Genomic DNA, 19,986 nt, shown 5'->3' with positions numbered 1-19,986 from the left:
AGGGAAACTAATGCTTCCAACCTAAATTTTCATGGAAGTCAATGACTAAAAATTGATTTCCACATGTAAGTAGCAATTTTAAGTATGACCCTGGTTCGTCACATTCAGTGACACTGTTCCCAATTATCTTCAGGAAACATTCAGAAAATAACTAAATTTTTGAGTGCCTACAGGTAATGCAACAGAGAATAAGAGGCCTTGCTTCTCAGCAAGCTTACAGTCAGTTTAAATAAACACAATGGGAACAACAAATGAGTGTCCTCTGCACCAATAATTCACTTTTTAAAATAATTTAAAGTATCTTTTCTTTTTTTTAGTAACAATTCCTGTATTATCAAGGGCTGCAACATGCTAATTAAAGACAGTTGGAGTTATTTCTCAGTCTTCCTTACAGATAAGGGAGGGTAAGGAGGTGACAAGAGAAGTAATTTGAGTTTCAGGGGAAGCTTTTTAAATAACGTTTACTTAGGTAGCAGGTCCTCCTTTGCCCTTCTCATTTCCTGCTTCGTCCTTCCTGTTATAAGGACATGATGGCTGGTGCTGCTGTGACCCTGTTGTACTATGAGGCAGCCTTGGAGAAGGCAGAGAAGAAAGATAGGAGGAATCTGGGAAACTGATAATGTCATGGTGTCACTACATTGACGGGGGACTATCTACCAACAGGCATTTATGTGAGAGAAACTATATCTTTATCTCATTTAACAGAGCATTATTTCCAGTCTCTGTTATTTGTGGCCAACCACATCTTCAAAACAGATAAAAAATGTATTTCTCTGGAGATGAAAGACCATCTATATAGAACAACAAAGAAAAGAGAACCACATATTCCTATGAATTTCCTAAGAAATGTCCTAATATATGCAGAAACTTGTATAAGAACACATCTTCTTGGACCTCAACCTCAAATGACCACCATTTCCATTCTGGAACGACTGAACCTTGACCTTCCTCTCTAAAAAATATTTCAACTTCAAGATCACAAGCTCCATGTTTCCTCTCTGTTCCTTATACAGCCTGTTGTTCTACCTCTTTCACCTCCCAGAGACCATTACCTTTGGGCCGAGTCCTCAACAGTTCTCCTCCCTCCAACAGGTTTCTCTTGGCACTTTTTGCTTTCATTCATAGTGACACATTTTACAAATTCTGCCACCTCTCCTCCAGAATTCCTTTCCCCCAGCAACTCTAGGGTCTTAACCATGCATTTTAAAGTGCTCGAGCAGGTTCATAAATTACTTTAAAGGAAAACAGCAGCTTTCAACATGGAGGGAGAGGGCCCTTTAGCTAAGAATGTCAGCTGGTCTCTTAAATTTTAGAAACATCCTCATTACCATATCATCGCCTTGCTCACCCCTGCCATCTTCCTCACCACCACCTTTGTCATCACATCTTCTTCATCACTGCCTTTATTCCACTGTCCTCATCACCCCTGTCCTCACTACCACCATCTTAATTACTACTATTCTTACCACTTCTATCCTCATCAGCGGTACTCTAGAGAACGCAAAGTGCTTTTCATCATCAGCTCATTTAACATTCACAAGAATCTAATGAGGTAGGTTTTATGAAGAGCCCCAGTAACAGGTGAAGAATGTAGATGGTTAACATGCTTGCGTCCCATGTCTGGCCAGAGGATTCGAATACAGTTCCGGTCTCAGAGCCCACCCCTCCACATCTTTGTAAGACTGCCTCTAGCAATTCTGGCATCCAAAATGTATGGATCCCTTCTCAACAACAAACACTAGCCTTTCGGGAACATGTTAAAAAATTTAACTGTAAATTTACTTTATCTACATTGGACAAAGACTCCTCTGGGACACATAATATCTATGAGAGAAGAAAGTTTGATGCTCTTGCTGGCTACCCATTCCCATGGAAATCCCAAGCTCTTTGTCCAATGCCCATTTGAAGAGAATTTTTGTGCTTTTGCTAATATCCACTCGATGAAAAAATCTATGTTTATTTTTTTTCTTGAGTTCAGTGGTATTAATAAAAAAAATCAATCAAAAAATTTCTCACTCACGGTATTCAATCCATGACTAGGTACACACTTTTTTTTTTTCTGAGTCATAGATTGATAGGTTTTCTTATTTTAGATTAGGGTTATCCAATTTCTATTTTCCTTACTATATCTACATTGAATATTACAATGTGCCTTGAATTCTTTTATTGAAATAGGTTCACAAGCAATTCTACAAGTAAACCAATATCCCCAATGAATATTTCATGGGAGACCAGCTCAATGAGACAAGATGATGAGGTGGTCCAGGAAAATTATTCTCAGGCCAAATAAGTCTGAGAAATTCTACAGAGCATACCTACCCTTCTTGGAGAAACACCAAGTATTCTGAAGCTCTATAGTAAAAGATACTTTTCAAACTATTCGACTCAGTGTTCCCCATATCTATTTTACCCTGAAATCTTCCCCTACCTACAATGATGTAACTTGTGGAACCAGTTTGAGAAACATGGAAATAATGAGCAGTCTGTATTAGCAGCTACAGAGACAGTGTCATGGGAACAATAGAATGCAGCCACATCAGCTACTGTGGACTTTGCTGTTTTGAGGTTGAAGTCCTAAGTGCCCAACACATGACTGGGAGAGGGGGAGATTTCTACCTCCTGAACGAGTCATGCAGGGCTGAGGTGGAGAGGTTACTGGGGAGCCAGGAGGCCGAGAGGGCCTATCTGTCTTGAGCTACTCGGGATAGTCCCTGGACTCTACAGAGGGGTGGGCAACGGCAAATCCAGACATGGGTCTTTTCTCTGAATGCCTCAGAGGGTGGGAAACATCAGGGCAGATGAGGAAGCACAGCACTGCAGTTCAGAGCATGTCTCATACCAAGCTCTGTTCATATCCCATTTTTTGCCACTTACTCTGCCCAAGACCTTGGAGCAGTTATCTAGATTCTTTGAGCTTAACAAGCTCCTTCATTGGTAAAAGGTTAATGAAACCAACCTCACACAATTAAGTGAAGCAATGGATTGAAAGTGAAGAGCCTGTGGTGATAGAAGATGCATAGAACAGGCTTCGCAAATGGTGGGGCTGTCATCACTGATCCTATACTCTTGGTCAGTAAAAGGGGCGTCAAATACTTGGCACCTTACCCTGACCACCCCCCCCCCCAAAAAAAAACCATGATCTTAGCACATTTCCATCAGATGCATAGTGCAAATGACTTCCTAGTTTGGATACAAATTCAGTAACCCAATTTAATCTTGCATACTCAGGCTGTCCCCAAACATTTCTCCATTGGAAATAATGGGAAATGGCACCCATGATCCATAATCATAAAAGCACAATAGCCAAGAATAAATAATGGCTCTCCCAGAAAAGCTAACTTCGTTGTTATTTATAAGTTCCTAGGCCACCTTGCTATTGCCAAGAAAATCTACTTTACTTTTTTGCTGCTGTCTGGCCTCTCCATCTATACTTGCTGAAAAAAAAAAGTTATTGTTATGCTAAAATCACAATAGGATGCACATAACTCAGCACTAAATAGCACCAATAAAACTATGAAAATGGCATTTTGGTATTACAAGTTCTTTTCTATGGACTTTAACAAGATTCAATGCTTTTGTTCTCATAATGCTCTCGTATTTTCAGCTTTACAAAAAAAAGAAAAAGAAAGAAAAAGAAAGAAAAATATGAAATAGTACTCCAGCAAAACATCATCCTTTCTCCACAAAAAAATGTTTTGCTTTTGCAAACAGCGGGGCAGCAGGGCCCATGGTACACAGAATTAATATTGACCAGCAATTATGGTTGTGACCGCAAGGGTAGTATTTAGCAGAGGCTTACCTCTTTCTTGGTGAATTTTGGCGAGTGATCGTTTTTGTCATCAATCAAGATTGTCGCTGTGGCTGTGCCTATTAATCCAACATTCAGTCCAGCCATATCTTGAGCCTCGACGATCAACTCATACTTGGGATTTTCCAGAGTCTACAAAGCAAAAACACGACAAAGATGGCATTTAGATATGGGTTACCACTTTGAATGGGTAGCAAGCATGTTGCTTGGGTTGCCTCTATGCCCTCCTCCATCTGTGGCAGGCATTTTTAATCAGTTATAGCACTTTTATCTATTGTTTATAAGTAAGCCTTTGAAATCTCTCCAATATAAAACAGTTTACTATCCATAGACTAGAGCTGGCCATGGAGAAGGAGTCTATTTTCTGTCTTTATTTAAGGGGCATTTGATACATTCCAGAATGTTTCATTTGCAGGGTTTGGGTATACACTGCATGTTTGATATTTACACCTGCATATGTCATTTCATAGCAACCTCGTGAAACTGACCCGAAAACGAGGCTAATTTTGATGATGAGATTATGACAGAGATGGCAGCTTTAGGAACTCACATTTACTAAACAATTTGATGGGCCAGGCATTGAATTCCTGTACTTCCCAGAAATCATCATTATTAATCTGTCCAACAGCCATGTTAAGCTGCATCTATTGTTCCCGTTTTACAACTGAGGTTAAGAGTCACTTGTATCTAACTTCTTTCATGTCATTTATAGTCATTTTTTAGTCTTTTGTGTCATGTGAAATTTGGAAGACTCATTTTAATCTAACAATGATCTGATAAGTTTAACACGAGCAATATTACGCTATTATCTTTCAATGTACATGAGTTTTTCATTTGACTATTTGCCAGATATTTTGCTACCATGTTTAAACAACTAACCAAGTGGCCTTGATCTCAGGATGAAGAAGAGTGCAGTGGTTGGTTAAATTGCCTTCTGTGGTGGATCTGCCTGTCTTGGCCAATGGAGATACCATCCTTCTTCTGGTAAGGCAGCACCCCACAATTCCTTTGGGGACCTTCCCATCATTTATTCTCTGCCCATGTAGTGTATTGAATGACTTTCCCCACCCTCCACTCTGCCCAGCTTTGGGAATGAGCCCTGATGAGAAGAAGCCAACAAGTGCATACCAACACAGGGGTACAATGACAGGTCCAGGCGTAGGACCTGTGCTTAAAAATAATTAGCCTATTGTAAGTGACTTTCTGCCCATCATTGACAAGTTGAATTGAATTTACTACAGTTGGGAGAGGGAAGCTCTGTTTGTCTGTGGTGCGAGCCTGGAAGCATTTAGCCTGGGGACTGAATGAGTCATCTCATGCCACAGCAGAGGTAGGGGTAGGGACATCAGTTTGAGAATAAAGCCAATCTACTGATAAAATTAGACTTGAACCCTGGAAAAAAAAAAAGGTTCCCCAGTGACTGCACTGGAGCCACTTTATCATGCCATGTCTGAAGCCAGGGTTGCCTGTGGACTTTTGGTTAATTAGGGCACTAATTTTCCTTATTCGCTTAAACCAGTTTAGATTGGTTTCTTAATCACTCACACAGAGAATGTGAGTTGAATCACCATCGATAACAAAATAAAAGGACTTTGTTTTTTCTATTGAAGTTCCTACCAGTTGTAAACAGTCCCACCAGTATGACAGCTTCAAAACCATTGCTTATTCCAACCAATAATTAAGCAATACCACACGAAGCAAAGTACAAACACACAACAGGGTTCTTGAATTTCCTTCTAAAGCTAGAAGTTTACACAGCGAATTTTTATAGCTCAATGCTAGCTGTCCCTAAAATGTTTAAGTATTTTCAAAGGGTGGTGAGCTTTTTGCTCCCTAGGGTACCTTTAATTGGTTGTTTCTTAACTAAGCTTCTGAGTGACTAACATAAGTTTTAGTAGTTCTGTTGGGTGATTTGGAATGATCTAAACTCTTACATTCTAGAGGAGGAGTAAGATGTGTCTACACTCCTTGGACAGGGTTATTTGCAATGCTTTTTCCCCCCCAGATTTATTGAGGTATAATTGACATATAGCGTTTAAGTTTAAGGTGTACACCATGATGATTTGATACTCGTATCTATTGTAAAATAAGCTCCACTAGAATTGAAGTTCACACAATTCTCTAATTGCTGAGGGCAAACAGAATTTAACACCAAACCCAGCTCTAGGTAATTCTAGTTCTGCTTGGTTCAGCTGGCAGCTCTCTGTAAAGGTGCTTGAAATGCCATCTACTCTCAAGCTGAATCTGGAAAATCATCAGCCTAATGTAAGTGACTTTCTACTTATCATTGACAAGTTGAATTGGATTTACTATTTGCCATAAATAGCTGGACCATATAAAACCAATAAATTGGCCCATCTTCAAATTTGTATGTCTCTGGACGTACAAATCGCTAGTCAGGTCTAATCTCTCGTATGCCATTTTTACTTTTGTAATAATACATTGCATGTTTTTGGAAGCATGTCATCATAAAAATAAGAAAGTATGTGGATTTTTCTGATATTGACAAGGTCATTTCATTTTCCCCGTGTAATATCATTTATCAGCATAATTCCTTGACATTATTTTAAGGGTTTCAGGAAATATAACCCTATGCATAATTTATAATTAACTTGATTACTTATATTATTAGGACTTAAGTTATTTCTAGCCTTTAAAATTTTAACAATCTAAACAACACTGTAATAAACATCTTTATTCAGGAAGTCTTCAAAATATTTTAATATTTCTTTTTTGAATGATGGATTCCAAGAAGCGGAATTACTAGGTTAAAGAGTAACGTAAAATAAAGAACATTTTAAAGCTCTTCATTCATATTTCAGTATTGTTTTCCCAGAAGATCTTACCGATATTCAAATTGGTACTACTGGAATGTTTAGTTTATGATCCCTGGCTTGGCTTGTTTCTAAAGAACAGCTGATCTTGCTCCCTGAAGCAAATTGGTGCATGAGTGTGACTCTGTCATGGCTATCTAACAAGCATGTAAATTCATCCCAGCATTCACTCTTCTCCAACTTGCAGGACAAGTTGCTACGGACATGTACTCCAGGGCTACTGTAAGCACTAACCGTCGTGGATATGAGCTATGTTGCTTTCCCAGTGTCCATTTCCTCTTCCTCTGGTACCCATGCTATAATTCCTTTGGAGGCATCATCCCTTCCTCACTCTCAGCATAGGTGGAGTTCAGATAGGGTAGACACTATCCCTTATTTAGGAATGGTCATGTGGCTCATGCCTGGACAATCAGGGCCTCCTATTTGCATGACCATGTGACGAACCCGTAACCCAAGTGAGTCCTCCTGGGACTGAAACTCAATTCTGGGACATACTTCTTTTAGAACTCTCAGGTAAAAGATATTCTCTTTCTGTTGGATTTGAAGGTGGTAGGACATAAATCTGGAGCTGGTAGTGGCCATTTGCAACCACACAGAGAAAGTCAGCCTGAGGAAGAAGACGACACAGAACTGAGAGGTAGAGAAGGAGTTTTAACCTCATCTGAGCTCCTTAACAGTCATCTTTGAAGCCATAATTTACCCCTCAGACATTGTGAGTTTTATGAGCTAATAAATTTCTCCTTTCCTTAAGACATTTAAATTAGCTGTTCCATGAGTAGTAAAAAGAGACCAATTGACTAAAATTGCAACTAATGCTATGAACAATTATCTGGTTATTTGTAAGAAAGTGTAAGAGCTATCGTATCATACCGCAGTATCACAATAGGCTCTTCACAACAGCATTCCAATCATTTCTTGAATACATTATTTTCCTCTTAACATTTCCCCTCCATAAGATATATATTTTTCTTGATCAGAGAAAGTTGTTACACTTTTTTTCCATTAATTTATGCATCCATTTAATTGGAAATCATTATTCCTAGTCTATATATTGTGCTGGGTACTGGGGATCTAGGGATAGGAAAACAGAGTCCCTTCCTTTAAGAAGTTTAGATAAGTTCAGGGCTGGTGACAGAAATGTTCATATATAACTGCAACAAAATAGAGTCATAGCTAAAGATATTCTTATGTCTGCTTATGATATTCCTCTGATAGCACAAAGGAAAGAAACATTGGCTTGACTCTTGTAGTTTAACAAATTTTATAAATAATTTAAAAAAATGGACCAGCCAATTCCTATCTTCTGAAGTAAATACAATTTTATGACTGCAATGGTAAATAGATTGATTAACCTAGTAGAAAATCAATTGGACTTTTTAGTAGATAAATTGCAAGGTTTGAGATGAAATGTTCAGAAAGTCTCAATTTTCTGGCAAACTTAAGGCATTTAAAATGTTTTTTTTTATTATTATTTAAAATATATCCAATTATTGTAAGGAAAGTAGAAACCACATAGTTATTTCTGAAGTGGAAAGAGGGATTTCTCTCCACCTTCCCCGACTCCATTTGCAAGAGGTAAATGTTGTTATAGGTCTGCTGTCTCCCTCCTTCCTTTAACACATCACGCAACATAAACACGTTGTATATACACACAATTCAACAAATTCACACAGTCTTACGATTGGTTTCACCATATCACTTTCGTCTCACTACTTTAGATCTCTCTCTTCATTTTAACAGCTGTATAACAGCCCACTGTATGGGTCCATTGTGTTTTATTCAATCATTCCTTATTGGATGATCATTTATTTGAGTTGTTTACAAGTTTTCACTTTTAAAATGAACTCTTAGATAACAAGTCCATTGGCCTATCAGTATTTTGAGATTTTTCCATAGTAAACGTTTTTGCTTTCACAATGACATCAACAACAAATAGACAACCAACAATAAAATCAACTTCCTTTGAAATGCAGATGACCTAGAGACAATGCCTGCCACATGAATTCCCTTGTCCCTTGATCTTGCACAACTGGAATACCTTCCATTCTCCAATGACTTCCTTCTCATTCCAGCTGAGCCTTTTCTAGGAAATCTTCCCCAATTCTCTAGCTCTCATAGTCACTCTTACTTGAAATATACATACCTAACTCATTTCTGCACTGCTTAGCAGTCACTTAGCCTTTGTTACTCTGCTGAAAAAAACTCCTAGGCAGCTCACAGCTGCCCTATTCTCTGGAAAGATCTGCTGATGCAAAGAAATAGGCCTTGGTGGCCATGTGTCACTTTTGTCTTCCTTATGCTATTGACGGATTGATAGGTAACTCCCTAATCCCCACAGGAGCAATCACATTCTGTGATATGAAACATGGAACTAGGCATCACAAAGACAGAATGTAGGACAAACCTTCTTGCCTCTCTCCATATTACTACTGAGACCAACGGAAGGATTTTTGCCTTCTTGAATGTTTTGGGAAGAAACTTACTACCGTGGTGCTCCTCTCTACTCATGTAGAAGACACCCTGCCTCTGGTGGATGAGACCTTTAGCTGTCCAGCTGTTCTGTCACTTGGTGAGTGAACTAAAAAGGGGTTGGGAAGCCCCATTGTCCTCTAAAGACCAAGCTGCACTCATCATGGCAAGAATCTCACCTGATTCTTATGCTTATTTCTCTCAATTGGTTCAAGGCTCATAGGGGAGATGGATGTAATTGACTCCGATAGGAAGAGACTTTCAGGCTGATGGCTGATGGCGTTGCTCTAATCAGAAAGATGCAAGTTCAGCTGCTGAGATCTGGGACCAGGGTGGCTCCTGACTTCAATTAACTCTTCCCTTGATTCTGTAATATGCCCCAGTGTTTATTTAGGAGATCGGCACTGAAGCCAGCCAGAATCAATTTCAGTTGCTTATAACCAAAGGAACCTGTGGCGAAGCCAGTGTTACTTGTTCACCAAATCCTATTTCTTTTGACTCCAGGGCATATAGCTAGACTGGAAGATGAGTTCATGTGACTGATTCTGGCCAATGGAATATGGGCAGAAGTGATGTGACTGGCATTACCCTTAAATCTTCTATGTAATCCTCCAGGTTTTCTAGTTCCCCCAAAGGAAGAACCCTGCACCTTCAAAGGACTATGTGGAGCAGGGCCCCTTCGTGGGCCTGCTTTAAACTGTGACGACATGAACAAGAAAACAAACTGTCTTTTAGGTTTAAGGGAAGTTTAGCAGGGCCCCTTCGTGGGCCTGCTTTAAACTGTGACATGAACAAGAAAACAAACCGTCTTTTAGGTTTAAGGGACGTTTTTACAGCGCTTAGCCTACCCTGACTAATATAAAGGCTATGTATCCTGTTTGGTTCTATTCTGAATGCCCTTTTACTATCTTCCTAAGTGGATGACAAAGTTTTCAAGGGCAAGGACCATGCCTTTGACCCCAACACCTAGCCAGTATGTAACACACAAGGTGGGCAATTTACTTCCATTGTTGATAATGATGATATATTACTGTTTCCCTGGACTAAATTATATCTTAAAGGTCTGAGCATATCAGTGGCATTTCCAAACCAGAGTCATTTATTCTCAGGGAATGGCTTATACTTTGGGGAGCTTTAGCTCAAGGAAATAGAATTTTATTTTGACCAAGAAATGCGCTGTGTCAAAACTGGGGAAAATTAAATTGGCTGCTCTGATTTTATTTTAAGCTATCTGATCTGTAAGACATATCTAAGGGAGTCAAGCTGCTCTCCTGGTCTGAATTCTGCAGTCATGCATTTCTACTACATTTGCTATCTCCTTCTGGGTGTCTACGAGCTCCCAGTTAATATATATCCTAGAAACAAAAGGAAGATGGTGTGTCTGCAAGAAAAAGCCTCTGGTGTATCTTCACAGACGCAAGCCAGGTTCACTGATCACACTGATTTGAAAACCAAACATTTCATGTTGGAAAAAAGAAAATCAAGCCACGTCATTAAATATGGCACATAATCAATCACTGGACCCTTGATGTTTTACACAGCTACAGGGACTTCCACACGCGTATGCATTTAACGGAACATTTATCACTAATAACAAGCATAATGGTAGCTGTGGGGGGAAATCAAGGAATAAATGTTACACGGAAAAAGGTTTCGCCGTTAACCCATGCGGCACTCCATCCTCCTCTCGTCTCATCTGGAACCGCTCCCCACATCTATCTCTACACTACGTCCAGACTGACTGCTTTTCTGCTGGACCCCAGTTTTTCTTCCTTTTGACTTTTTGCCTCTACTTCTTCCTCCAGGCTAATTCTAGCTCATTTGCTGATGTTCATTCTTCATTGCACTGAAGCTTCGTGAAGGAATGGGCCTTATTGCAGAACAGGATGGTTGACACTTAGGAAGGGACGATTGAAATTAGATCAATTACTATTACCCTGGCTTGGCCACTTAGTAGCTAAGAGATCCTGGTTAAGTTCCTTAAGTTCTATTGCCTCAGTTTCCTTATCTGTAAAATGGGGGAGAATAATAATACTTCTAGGTTAACTGAGGATTAGAACAAGTAACACAAAGTACTAAGCACAGAGCCTGGCATATGTAAATGCTCGACAGACAGCTGCTGTTATTATGCAGTAGATTTTTGAAAAGTCTTCTAAATATGTGGCAGATGCTAAGGGTTTCCTCCAAGAGTAGTCAGAGAAATTGAATGCTGCCAACAACCACTGAGTGAGCCCGGAATTGGATCCTTCCTCACTCAAACCTTCTGCTGAGACTGTAGATTCTGGACAAATACATGACTGCAGCTTCGTGAAGGTCCATTAAGCAAAGGGCACTTGGCAGCCAAGCCATGCCCAGAATCTAGAACATAGAAACCATGAGATCATAAATCTCCATTGTTTTAAGTCACTAAGTTTGGAGGATCGTTTAACATGCTATAATAGATAACGAGTACAATTTTCCCCCAGCACTTATCACAGTCTGTAATATTCTTGTTTATTGATTACTTGTTTATTTGCTATCTTGACTCTGACCATTTCTCCTCCATGAGGTCAGGGGTTTATCTTGTTTAGACCTTTATCTCCCAGCTACTAATTTAATGCTTGGCACATTATAGTTACATGATAATTAGCCGATTATAGATATGTTTTTATAAAGTAATAAATTACATAGAGCGATGTGCTTATAAATGCTTAACAACAGAGTCTCCTGATTTGCAGTGTTTGTCAATTTTGGTGGTTTAAATACTCCTACCATGGCTAATTTCCAGCTACCAACATGATGTCATTGAGTGCATAGCTGGAAAGAGATAATACACAATCAGTGAGCAAGCTGGAGCCAGTAAGAGCTGGCTCCAGCTTGTAAATTGTGCTTTAGGAGTCAAAGAAAGCTGTAAGAAGACTTTTTCAACAAATCCTTTTGTTGTCTAACATTTAAAGTATTGTTAATAAGAAATATTAACATGAGATAGCAAAGATATAACAATTCATTTATTTATTCATTAGCTTTATCTATCTGGGCAAAGCAAAACTCCTTGTTTTATGGCACCTGAACGGGGACCACGTTCCCCAGGTTAGCTGTATCTGACATCTGGTCTATAAATATTTCAAACAGATTGGTGAAAACATTATCTGAAGCAGAATGAGCTGTTGTCTGTCTGGGGTTTGATTTATCCACTTCGGCCACATAACACTGGTGATACAGGTAGTCCATAAATCCAGCAGGAACTTTATACATCCCCTCACAAAATGCGCCTTTCTCCCAGAGCAAACAGTGAGTGACATCCTTCCACCTTCCCATGTAGTATGGCGACTGAATTTGACGTGTGTTTGTTTTTAGGCCCCCTTTCACCTTGCTCCTCAGTACTAATGTTAGCATTCATGTTCTTGGCTGTCCCCTGCTGTGTTGTCATTCCTGGCTGGGGTCTGGTGGGTAAGGAGAAGGCAGAGCTCATTCCCCCAGATTTACTGGATGCTGACAAAGCCAGCAGGGTGCGCGAGCAACAGGGGAAATAAACACTGCCTCTTAGACATGTACTGTTGGAATAACCTAAGTGATAGATATCAGGTTTAAAGACACCAAATCAAATAAAACGTTTCCAGGTAAAGTGTACATCTTCTGATGTTACTGATGAGTTACAGTAAGTGAACTGCCAATGGTGTTCACAGCATACCTGGAAAAATCACCTCTTTCAAACCCAAGGCAGCAAATATTTGACATTCAGTTTGCTTCCACTGAAATATTTACATAGTATCTACTACGTTCAAGTAACTCTGCTAAGAGGTGATGAATGATACAGACCCTGCTTATGGTGCATTTATATTCCAGATAAATGAACAAAAAGCAAGTATGTAAGGTGTGATGTAATAAGTGTTATCAGAATGTTACCAGTTAAGGTGCATGAGAAGGGAATCAGAATGTGGGGTGTTCAGGAAGGCTGTATGGAGGTTACTTAATTTACAAACGTGAACTGGGCACTTACTACATTTTAGACATTGTGCTATATACTGGTGACGAGTAAAGGGAGCCAAGTCTAGTGGGAGGGACAAACACTCAGATAATTTCAGTAGACTGTGATGGGAGTAAGAACAGAGTATTGTGGTATTACAAAGGAGAGACCACCTAACCTAGACCTTGGGGAGGCAGGATCCAGGAGACATTCCTGCAGAAGAGAATTTCCTACTAAAGGATTAGATATGGGGTCTTGACATGGAAGTAAATTTCTATGGAAGGAGATAGCAGACTATTAATCCTAAAATGCTATTAAACTCAATCATTCAGTAAGAACTGAGGCTTGTTCTGATTCTGGTCAGGACACTGTGGGAATAAGAAATGTAAAATACATTTTCTAGTAGCATCAAGGAACTCACAGCTTGGCTGAAGATAAAACACGTATAAGTGGCTCCACAAGGCACTAGGCAGTATGTGCTGAATATGTGCTCAGTAGCTTCAGATGTGAATGGTGCAGTTGGGAGGGCCATAGTGGCTTTTTAGTGGCATCGGGTTAATGCAGGCTGGAGTTGAGCTTTGAAGGATGGGTATGAGGGCAGAGAATTCAGAGAGGGAAGAAGAGCCTGGGAACCATCATGGAGGTGGCCAAATGAGACAGGGCTATCAGTGTGGTTGGACTCAAGGTTTGTGAGGTAAAGAGATGCAGCCTATTGGTTCTTGAAAGTACCTCAGAGATCATCTCGTCCAACACCATCTTTGAAGAACACATAGGGTAAGGAATCAGGGAAAAGAAAACCCCAAGAAGCGTATGGTTGGTTAGGGGCAGAACTGAACATGCTAATGACTTTCTTGGGTTTATCTGTTTGACTGAGACAAGGAGGCACAGAGCCCTAAAAGTTGAAATAAAATAAAATGTAATTAAAGTGCTCTTTCTCTATGTTTTTGTATATTTTAATAATCCACTGTTTACTGCACTAGCCTGCTTCTTCTAAACTTTTGGCCCTGAATTGTCATAACAACATTATGCCTGGTACATAGTAGGTGCTTAAGATATATTATCTGAGTCAGTGCTTCTCAAACTTGCCTGTAGCTGAATCCTCTGGTGGGTGCATTAAAAAACAGATTTTCAGCCCACCTCTAGTGCTTATGATTCAGGAGGTCCAGGGTAGGGCTTGAGGATGTGCATTTCTAACAAACTTCCAGGACGTGCCAAAACTGCTGATCTGGGGACCACACTTTGATAGAACCATTCTGAATGAACGTTAGATTACATGCAGGCTAACACGTACCCTTACATCTTTTTACTTAAAACTCACCTGTTTATGAGCAATTTCAATGAAAAATAGAAAACATAATTTACCAAAGTTTCCCTCTCTGTCTGACTGAAAATTTCTCTTTCTAGAAAAAAATGTGCTCTGAGACATTAAACAGCACAGCAATTGCCTCTCTCCAGCCTGCTTAGAGTCATTTTTTAGATGTCTTCATTTGAATGTCCTCCCTCACCTTTCATGGGCCAATAACAGGATACATTACCTTCCTCCTGGAGGAATCAACTCAGACTGGACACCTGGGAGTTGCCCTCAGCAATTTTCTCTGTTTCACATCAATGGCTGATCATCAAGTGCTACTGATTTCTCCTCCTCAACCTCCCTTGAATGCACCCCCTTTTCTCTATCATCTTTGCTATCACATGACCTCGAGCCCTCATCTTTCTCACCTGAATTACTGCAACAGCTTCCAGACTGGCCCCTCTGCTACCTTCCAAACCGCCTTCCACCCTAAACCAGCCAGAGAGAGCCATCTGAATGGCCAGCTAACCACAGGACCTTCCTCAAAATGCCTCTGTGGACCTTCAGTTGCTAGAGGATAATGTCTGTCAAGCACAAAGACACACTCATCATGGCCTGATCTAGTTCTCTTCACTCAGTGTTACATTCCTATAACACCAGACTATATGTAATTCCACCATCTATGGCTTTTTCCTTCCTCTACACCTTTGCTCATGCTGTGCCCTCTATCTGGGAGGCCTTCCTATACAAGGTTATTTTTTTCCCCCCTGTAAAACTACTACTTGTCTTTATATACCTTGCTTAGATGTTGTTTCCCTCAAAGCTTTCCTGCTCTTCCCAGAGTTACTCCTTCCTCCTCTGTATTAGCCCTATCTATATACTATGGCCAATATTTTTCTCTTGGTTCCACTTACGGCAATTTTTTCTTCACCTGTCTGTCTCTGCGATTATGCTGTGAGATGCTCAGTGTCAGATTCGTGTGTCAAGCACAGTTACAGGGAAAGTGTGCTCTCAATGTTGTCAAGCTTTTGGCCCTAGAAGCTTTCACATCTTCTGTGGTTAGCAGAATAATAGCCCCCAAAGATATCCACGTCCTGATCCCTGGAACCTGTGAATATGGTACCTTATGGGGCACAGAGGACTTTGAAGATGTAATTTAATGAAGGATCTTGAGATGGGGGGATTAGTCTGGATTATCTGAACAGGTCCAAATTAGTCACAAGGGTCCTTATAAGAAGCAGGCAGGAGGGTTAGAGTCAGAGAAGGAGACATGACCAAGAAGGAGGATGGAGCCATGCGTCACGGAATGTAGGTGGGAAAGGCCAAGGGACAGATTCTTCTCTATAGCTTTCAGAAGGAACCAGCCTTGCCGACACCTTGATTTCACCCCTGTGAATGAAACTCATTTTGGACTTCTGATCTCGAGAACTGTAAGATAAATGCATGTTGTTTTAAGCCACAGATTTTGTGGTCCTTTGTCACGGCAGCCATGGGAAACTAATGCACCTTCTCTGGAGAGTGCTTATGAGCATCCTGGGCTGCTGGGATGCTCGTCGGCCTCCCACTGTGGGGTGCACGATGTCGCCAGCTGCCACCTTCATTTCATGCCCAGTTGCCTCCTTCCTGGGACTGCCCACCTTCCCAGAATAGCATCCTCTGTCTTTGCTCTGGAAAATATTTCCATTTTAATCCTTTGAAGTGTGATGTCAACCACACCTTTCCCACAAAATCTGTCTATAAATTTTCTCCCATGTTCAAAGTGGTAAATGCCAAATGAGTTTACTAGAGATTCTCCTTTTCAATATATGTATGTGGTTTCCAACATGTCAGTCACTTTCTGAGTATTCATTATAGTCCTTGATGGGGGCAAGGACCCTATCTTTGGCTTATTCCTGCTATATCCCCAAAACTTGGCCCACTGAGCCACTGAGGCCCAAGATACTGTTTTTAAGTGGTCATTGTGTTAAACAATTTGAAAATAAATTGAATTAACCCTAAATCCCCGGGGGAAATCACACAGCCAGTTCAGTGGCTGGCACTCTTCGTTAATGTTTGAGGAATGAACACATGAAGGGATAGTCATGCTGATCACTACCCAGAAAACTTGGCCTCAGGGTTGCTATTCTGGGTTGCAGAGGGTACTGACTGGTCCAAAGGCAGGGCCTGGGCAAGGTTGGGCAGGCTAAGCCTGTCTCTAGAAGGCCAGGTTTTGCAGAGTAGGGTAGGGTGATGAAGGCCTGGCTTTCCAAGAGCAAGCAGGGGAGTGCTTCCCCTTTGGAGAGGCGTCCCTGGCAAGGAAGTCTTCGCATGCGCTGGTGCAAGTGGGTTGGGCTCTCCTCCACAGATGCCCCATGGCTGGTCCCAACCCCAGGCTTAGTCCTTGGCTTATCACACATCCTGAGGTGTATCAGATGGAAGGTGGGGCAAATGAATCCTCAGTGGTGAAGTTTGGATGGGAATGACCTTTTTTTAAAAAAAAAAGCAGGGGGAGACAAGAGAATGATGCTCAGATGAGTCTCAGCAAACCCAGTTGGAGACTGTCTCAGGTGCCCCTGGGCAGGGGAGGGGGGCATGTTTGCCACAGTATAAAATCAGGAAACTGGTGTTCCTATAGTTCACTAAGCACGCACCAAAAGCAAATAGCGTTCCTTGGATTTCGATTTATCACCATCTAAAATGTCATTCTCTGTATAGGTAATAAAAGATAATACGTTTTATGGTGGCTCCTTATGTTCAGGTTTTACAAAATCTGTTATTAAATGATCTGCATAGAATGTAAATGAATCTTACTAAGTTACATGGAATAGCAAGGTGGTTTTTTTTTTTCCTTTCCTCTCCCCCAAATCAAGTGCAGTGAGGACGGCACTCTGCATGTTTTCTAATCACACAGAGGAAGGTAATGCTTTTGTCAGACTAAAAATTGTGTAGTCGGCTTCACAAAGTTACATACTGATCAAAATGTCCAGAAAATTCAATTACTGACTCCTAATGACAAAAGCACAAGAACTCACCAAGGGTTGGAAGATGTTTCTAAAATTATGTTCTAAATGCTTGTCTCTTGGAGCGATTTCAGCTTTATGACCTTTGTCCATCAGTCCTCTGCATGTTGATGGCTGCTGCCCATTAATTTCAGGAGTTTAGTCAGTATTACCTCCTCTGTTTAGAAAAGTACAGCTTCGCCCAGCCTGATTCATCCACTGGTTCTTAGAACCGACTCCCATTCGGATGTGACCCCCTATTCGAATCTGCCATCCAGGGTTACTTTTAGTCAGTACCGTACATTTTCCCCTTAAGTCAAATGCATTTTCATGCAAAGCTTACTTTGGTTTAGAGTTCTATTGCTGGTCGTAATTCCAGGTAGCTTTAGAAACAAAAGAGCCCTCTGAGAGAGTAATGAATCAGCAAATGACACCCACCCACTCTACCCACGGATGGGAAAGCAATTCAAGACCCTGCCTTTATGCTGTCATTGGGTTATACTCTTTGAAAATAAATTGATCTAATTCTAAACCATCTGAGGAAAAATCACACAAGATGGATTCCAATTACGCCACTGCTGTTGTTCCAAAACCAAATTCATATACCTGGGAGAAAAGGCAATGTGAATAACCCAGACATGGATTATTCTGGAAGGCTCTCCTGTTGATTTCATGCCTGGCACAGTCAGCCGTTTTGATCACCTCCCTTCAGCATTATTTGGACAGGACCTCCTAACGCACCGTGATCCTCTGTGCTGTTCGCACGAAGTGGCCCTTTTATGTTCTTGGCTCCACCATTCATTTTGTTCTTGAAATTGTCTTGGTTCTGCTGACAAGAGCTAAACCTATTAACACCCTTGAATGTTCCTCAAGCAAGGAACAGGAAGTCAAATGTTATGACTTAACATTTGTTCTTGCCCGTCTCCTGCTCAGGCTCACAGACAGACAGAATGTTGATCAAGAGGAGTGTGTTTTCCTTCACAAATAATAAAACCCACAAACCTGTCCTTGGAGGGTTCCTTTTCATTTTATTTTTTTTAAAAATAACAATAGATAGAGTTTTCTTCATTTCCTCCAGCTCCTCCCCAGAGTCCTTTTCAAACTGGAGGGGAATTGAACTATTGCCAATTCTTTGGGAGGGAATCCAGTGCCTTAGCTCCTGTTGCAATTGGGGTCAGACCTCAGCCCTGGGAAGAGACCATATCTCTGTGCCTCATGCTCCCTCCTGGCTCTTACCCTAACCTGTGGACCTCTCTGCTCTAGTACATAAGCACTCATTCCTTGCCAGTCTCACTGGGTTCAACTCAGATCCTCTGTCAAAATAATCATAGCTATATCTATTGAGTACTTACTCTATGCCGGAAACGGTACTCAACCCTTTGTGTGAATTATTCAGCGGATACTCATGACACCCTTGTGAAATGGGTAAGGTTGCTGCTCCCTGGTATAGGTGAGGATTCTGTTGCCCAAGGGCACACAGCTCTTATGTGGTGAAGCTGGGGTTAGGACTCAAATTCTTGGGTCCATAGTCTACACTCCTAATTGCTACACTGAGTCTCCTTGTCACCTGCACAGTATCCCAAAGTCTCTCTTTGTGGTGGCCTAAAGATGCCATATGGGAACACATTTCCCAGCCATTTGTACCAGCCCTGGATGGGTTGGGCTTGGAAGGATGAGAGCTTTTTTGGAATAGGTCGCCAATCATGGGCAGCTCTTTGAACAATCTCCACCAAGTCTCCAAATGTCTGCCTTCTTCCTGCAGACAGACCCCATTTATTCCCACAGCTTCAGTTCTACCTACCCCTATTGAGCATGGCAGTTTCAATGACCATCTATGTCTTTTATGTCCAAATCTTTCCTAATCCCTAGATCCACACTTCTAACTGCTTGCTTGACTTTTCCACCTGAATGTTTCACAAGCACTGCAAACGCAGCGTGCCCCAAAGTAAACGCTGTACCTCCCCAGCCAAGCACATTCCTTCCCTGTCCTGGTTAATGGTGTCACCCTCCACCCAGGCAACCAAACTGGAAACCTTGGTATCTTCTCTCATCGCCGCTGATTCTCCCTTGAAAAGGATCTCATATGATCCCATCCTTACTGTTCCTACTGCCCTTGTCTTAGTTTGGGTCACTGTCATGTCTTACTTTGCTATTTCCTGAGATAAATAGAATACAGACTTGGAGCAATTTGGAGAGGGGCTATTGGGTGCAGGAAGGTGGAAAGAGGTCCTGGGTTACCAGTGCCATGCCATTCAGGGAGAAAAGAGCAGCCAGGCCAGCCCAGTATATGATGTACCAGAACTTATAACCATTGGCCAGTGGGAGATTTCTCAGGCTGACTTCCTAAGTGCAAAATCCTGGTCCCAGAGCATCCCAGCTCTACATCCTACAGAAGTCCCTGGACACTAATTAAGGGAGTACGTGGGTGGTCACTCACTCCTCTATTTCTTTGCAGATGTTGCTCCCTTTGCCTCGTAGTAAGCAATTCTCTACATTCAGACTTGGCAAATATCTACTACCCCCAAGTGTCCATCTCAAATGTCATTTGAAGCCTGAACTAAAATCTCCAGAGTAGAAAGACTGCAGAGCTCTTTACGCAGTTCTGTTATAGCACGCATCACACTGTGTTTCCCAAAATACTGGGGTGAGCCCGCAGGAAT

The 19,986-nt window shown here is 41.2% G+C and overlaps 1 protein-coding gene across 1 annotated transcript in view; it reads right to left on the bottom strand.

Annotated features, from left to right (window-relative positions):
• Positions 1-19,986, bottom strand: part of CDH13 (cadherin 13) — a 962,058-nt gene that overhangs the window by 125,224 nt on the left and 816,848 nt on the right. The window contains exon 8 of the mRNA XM_015600622.2: positions 3,800-3,940. Coding sequence (XP_015456108.1) covers positions 3,800-3,940 — 141 coding nt within the window. The remainder of the gene's footprint in view (positions 1-3,799; positions 3,941-19,986) is intronic.

The sequence above is a fragment of the Pteropus alecto genome, unplaced genomic scaffold (assembly GCF_000325575.1).
Source record: "Pteropus alecto unplaced genomic scaffold, ASM32557v1 scaffold7, whole genome shotgun sequence".
NCBI lineage: Eukaryota > Metazoa > Chordata > Mammalia > Chiroptera > Pteropodidae > Pteropus > Pteropus alecto.
The sequence above is the reverse complement of the archived record's forward strand: the minus strand, read 5'-3'. Positions and strand labels throughout refer to the sequence as shown.